The sequence below is a fragment of the Rattus norvegicus genome, chromosome 6, assembly GCF_021556685.1.
Source record: "Rattus norvegicus strain SHRSP/BbbUtx chromosome 6, alternate assembly SHRSP_T2T, whole genome shotgun sequence".
NCBI classification, from domain to species: Eukaryota; Metazoa; Chordata; class Mammalia; order Rodentia; family Muridae; genus Rattus; species Rattus norvegicus.
Genome location: NC_141539.1, coordinates 56872062 through 56877403, shown reverse-complemented (window position 1 = coordinate 56877403; position 5342 = coordinate 56872062). Strand labels below are relative to the sequence as shown.

The following is a 5342-nucleotide window of genomic DNA, read 5'->3' as shown; positions in this document are numbered from 1 at the left end:
GGTAGAACCAATTCGTTTATTGATAATGTTAAATAGCTTTAGATTTATAAGCTCCTTGGTACCATTTACTTCTGCCGAGAACTTCTGCGCATGCGCAGCAGGTAATTGTTATGATTACAGCAGAGGGTGTTAGAATAGTAGAAATGACTGAGAGAAAATGGTTGACTACACCCAGTAAGACCCAATGGTGTTAATGGCCTATAGACCACCTAGGGATTTGTTTTTCCTCCAGAATCTAAAAACTCTTTTTTCCCCCAACCACACATAAGTTTTTGAACTCTGCATTTCTTTTCATTTATTAAACACTTGTAGATTTCATTTCTATTTATTTATTGGGTTACTTTATGTGTACGGGTGCTCTGCCCCAAATGTATCATGTGTATACAATGTTGTCTGTGGAAGCCAGAAGAGGGCGTCAGGTCCCCTGAAACTGGACCTACTGTTGTGAACCACCTTGTGGGTACTGGAAATCAAATTGGGTTCGCTGAAAAAGCAGACAGTGCTCTTAACCACTGAACTATCTCTCCAGCCTCACACTTGTAGATTTAAAAAAAATACATACGTTGGTATCTATTTTTTTCAGAAGGACCCGAAGGAAGAGATTCCTATAGCCTCTGCGGTTTTGAACCCATCCATATGATCTGTAAAAAGTTAGATTTTATTAAGTGAATAAATAACTGGGGAGATAAACACAGATATTTATTGACTCAGCGCTGTTCGATAATGGGTTGAGAAACAACTAGCTATTATCCTTCTACATATTAAAACGAGCTATTACAAAAGTATCTCAAAATACAACATTACTTTAGAAACGTGATATAAAGCCATTTATACTCCGTTCATTTCAGTAAAGGTTCCAGAGTGCTAGAAAAGCGAGCATCCTTGGTTTTGTTACTGTTTTGCCTTGGCTATTTGTAATTATTCTCTTTTCGGTTTATTCTGACATTCTTCTAGCAGAGGTGTGGGGGGGAATTCCTGGTGAAAAGACATAGCTATGAGAATATTGGAAAAGAGGGCCAATTGCAGATCTTGCCTAGTCTCAGGAAAAGGAACAGGAGGAAAGGTTTTAAAAGATTTGAAAATGAATAACACTTAAGCGCATGTAAATAAAGCAAGTGTGCAATATCGGGTTAGATGTATCCAAAGAGAATTACTACTATGTTAGTAGATTATATTCCATTACATAATGCCAACGTTATTAGCCACACACTAATGCTAAATTTAAACTATTTTTAAAGAACTTTTATAGAACTTCTAATTCACTGTTCTTTGGAGGCGGGTTGGCATTCGAAAGCCATGGCACCTCTCTATCATCGATGATACCTCTCTATCATCGATGCAAAGGTGCAATGAGACTTAGTTCCAAATATGAATTCATTTCTGTCTAGATTTATTGCCTTTCAAACATTAGCCAGTCACTCTTGAATGCCCAGAAGATAACTTTTCAAGTATATTCAACTAAGAAGTAACGGTGCATTAAAACAAGATGACAAAAAGTTATCCATGAAAAATTACTTGCTAAAACAGAATAATATTAAAGTACCTGTGACTTACTGACCTATATAATCAGAACATACGGAAGACTATTTTCCATCCTATTCATACAGCACAGGGACACGTCTTTTAAGACTGGCTTCTGGCTTATAGCTCCCAATGATGCCAGTATCTGTCTCAAATGGAAATGAATGCATTGGTACTCTACATTTCATAGCATTGCACGGCTTTGACTTTGGTTTATATATGTAATTAAAAACACTGGAACTGTACCACATGCTTAAGAGATGCTGCTGGGGGGCGGGGAGTGGAAAAAGAGGGAAAGGAGGTGCAGCCTCTGGGAGTGACAGTGTTGACAAGAAGTCTCAGGGCACTAAAAGTGTTGACAATTCAGTAAAGGTCAGACACATCCTATGTGAAAAACATGGTAAAATCATGGAAGGTATGGAAAAGTTAAAGTCTGGGATGAGATTCAGTGAAGTGGCCACACAGTAGAGTGAAGTAAAGCCAGACAAGGACTTGGGTTGGATGATCCCAGGGTCTATGGTGGGGCCACTTCAAGAAGCAGCATTTGCCTTGCCTGTAAGTGGGATGGATAAACCTGTGTTTACAGGCCCGCCAGTTAAGGCAAAAACTGGATATCATATTATTAATGATTGAAGGGAGAAAATAAAATCACATGAAAGACTGAAAAAAAAAAAAAAACCACTCTAGCCTTAATAAGAATCTCAGAAATGTGTTGTGAGCTTTTGTTAGATGTATATTTAACCCACGTGAGAATCAAAGAGAATCAAATGGGCTAATAAAAGAATGACAATCTCCTTTGAGGGGAAATGTTCTGTCTAGGTGCTGACAGGAGGTGCCAGGCACAGTCAGGCTCCTACCCTGTGCTTGAAATGGAAAGTGAACTGACAGAGCCCAGGAAGGAATTCTGCCCATTAGTGTTCCCAAATTCACACCAATAAGGACTGTAGTCTAACATCAGGTAGTTATAACAGAGAAGACATTTATAAAAGCCCAGTTTGCAGTATAATTTTTTTAAAAAGGAAATGCCTGAGCTAGCCGTCTGTAAAGGAATGAGATTAAGTCATGATACAGTGGATGGCAGGAAGATACAGTAATGGAAATCCCATCTAGTATTTAAATTTAAGGAAGCACTCATCCCGCAATGCTAAATGAGAAAAATCAATATCCAAAAGTATTACAAGTTTGTTACAGATATTGAATTTCTAACTGCATGGGAAATAAAAGAACAGAAGGAAGAAGATGAAAATCCTAGTAGCATTAGCAGTGGGTGTTTAAGTTTTTACACTTACAATTTTAATCTTTCTAGGATAAACATGTATAATTTTATTCCTACGTTATTATTACTCTAGTGTGACAGGACATTGCACTTGCGCAGTCTTGCTATGACTTCGTTTTGCAAGTGCACGATGAGGGGCAAAATCAAGCATTTCTTTGGGATTGACCACTGGAGTGAATGGACACAATCACAATCACGTGCTCCAGCTCAGTTCCTTACCTCAGGGAACTTAAACAAGTATTTCCTAAAGCCCCAGCTTCATTTGCTACCAGGTCACTCAGAAGGAAGAACTGTGGGGTAGCAGAGGGTCTAGGAAGCTAGCTTCCCAGAATGAACCGGTTCAATTTGACCTCTTATCTGCAGGCATTCTCAAAACATCAGAAATTTTCTCTTCTTTTGGCTTTTTGCAATAGTCTCTAGATGGCTTAAAAAGGAAAGACAGCGTTCCTACCCACTACTTAAAATAGTTTTACCTGCACACGATTGTTATAGCTCATTAAGAGATACCAGCCCTTTCCGACAGGCAACTGTTGAAAATGCTAATCCCAAGTCCTTGGGGGTGCCAGTGTGGAAAGTGCACCACCGGGAGGGAGACCTCCCCACCCCCATAACTCCCACCCTGAGCAGGAAAGACAAAAACAGAGTTTGTGCAAAAGGCAGAATGGGGCCTTGTCACTGAATGGATTGCATTTAACTCTGCGACAAATTAGGGTGCACTTGGAATCAATAAAGGGGGCGGTTTCCACTGCACACAGTACCAGGGTGGTGTAGGGGTGGCGAGGAGGGAGGGAGAACGATCCTTCTCAGAGGCTGCCCTTGAGAGAGAGTTGGTCCAGTCCCTGCACCACTCACACCCTCTTTGTTTCCCTCTAACAGGTCAGAGAGGACCAAGCCCTGGCAGACCACAAGGAACCCAGAGAAAGTTGCACTCCCTTGAGAGGAGCACTCCCCTGGTCTCTGCTTTAGTCGTGCTCACCTGCACTTGCTAGAGTGAAGACCCTGCTAGAGGTGGCGATGCGGCAGCAACTACTTTTGCGAGAGCAAAGCATTCTGTTTTATTATTTCTACTTTTGAAGGGAGCAAGGAGAAGAGATCAGACTTTAGAGAAGCTCAGCAAAGGTCCTTGGAGGAGCGGACCAGTTTCCCACCCGTTCCAGGCAAGAAGCTCTAACCCCCTAAAGCCTTGACTTCGGGAACTCCTAACTTGTCAATTTAGCCATTTTTTTTTTGTGCGCGATCCCCAATTTATTCACTGCAGAGATACAGCGAGTGGGGATCATACCGTCTCAAACCTAGGCTCAGAAGGCCAAGGGTCCTTTCGCCTTTCAGACGCACCCCGCCAAGCAAGATGGGGGGGGGGATGTCTCTCGTCCCACCCCTCCCCGCTCAGCTGGCCTCCTTTTCCTCCTTGCTCTGCAGGAGCTCGGTCATGAAAGAAATGTAGACGATGGCCAAGCGGAGGGTCTCGATCCTGGACAGCCTCTTCTCATAAGCGAAGGTGGGCACCTTCCTGCGCAGCTGGTCGAAGGCCTCGTTTAGGTTAAACATCCTCTTTCTCTCGCGAATGTTGGCGGCCTGGCGCTGGGCATAAGTGATGACTCTTTTCCTTTTGGGGCGGCCCAGCAAGGATGCTACTCGGCCGCGCCCCTCTCCCTCCTCTTCCTCCTCTTCCGGGTCCTCATAGTCCACTTCTCCCCCCTCTACTTCCTGGTATCTTCCCTCAAACTGCAACAGCCCCCTTCCTTCTCTGAACCCCAGTGTTTGGTCCTCAAAAGGGACCCCAGGTGGGAACTCGCAGAGAAAAGGGTGTCTGGGAGAGGCCAGAGAGAGATCTGCTACGAAGTTCAGCACGTTAGCGTCCAAGCAGCTCTCTGGATAGGCGGCCATCGCTCAGTGTCGATTTTCTTGCAGGAAGAGCATAGCTGCGGATAGGGCTACTTAATAGCCTTGACTTCTGCTGTGCATCATCACCAAGCGAGGAAGCATTAGCATTTATAACCAGACTGAAAAGGATTATTCGCAGGGAGAGGGAAGTCTAGGGAAACGTCCTCTTCTGTGAGCTGATAGAAGGTGACAAGTTTAAGCACTCACAAAGGCTTAAGGCGACAGGCTTTCAAGCTCTAAGATATTTCCCCCTTGCTACACCACACAGGGCAGTTCCTTCTTGGCAGCAGGCCCCAGTTCTTACCTGCTGTGCTTTTTTTCCCTCTGGTCTCACCCCTGTATCCATCCAATGTTCTCCTGGTTCCTTATTTCATGTAGGTCTTTAATTTCGATTTGGCTCTTCAAAGCCAAGATCTTTCCACCGTGATGGCTTCTCCTTGGCTTCAGGGTAGGAGTCCTGAATCTTGCCGCCATTTGCCAATGGATGTGAAACAAGGGCATGCGCTTTTAATGATGTCCAGAAGAGGGGCCCTTCCTGCCAGGGGTCGAGGGGAGCTGTTTGTCTGGTATCCCAGCACAGCGACTGCTGAAAGGCAAGACCTTCCATTAGCTTAAGTAAGCATGGCTAGGGGGCCGATCACATTCCCCAGTGTCTCTGTTG

General features: G+C 43.9%; 1 protein-coding gene and 1 pseudogene across 1 annotated transcript; one reads left to right on the top strand and one right to left on the bottom strand.

Moving 5' to 3' along the window:
- The first annotated feature begins 1801 nt into the window (after window positions 1-1801).
- Pin4-ps3 (peptidylprolyl cis/trans isomerase, NIMA-interacting 4, pseudogene 3) lies at window positions 1802-2167 on the top strand (annotated as a pseudogene).
- A 1684-nt stretch (window positions 2168-3851) lies between these two features.
- Window positions 3852-4740, bottom strand: Ferd3l (Fer3-like bHLH transcription factor). The gene is given in 1 exon segment (NM_001108980.1): window positions 3852-4740. A coding segment is annotated over 1 exon segment (501 nt). The 5' UTR covers window positions 4685-4740; the 3' UTR covers window positions 3852-4183.
- Window positions 4741-5342: the final 602 nt, after the last annotated feature.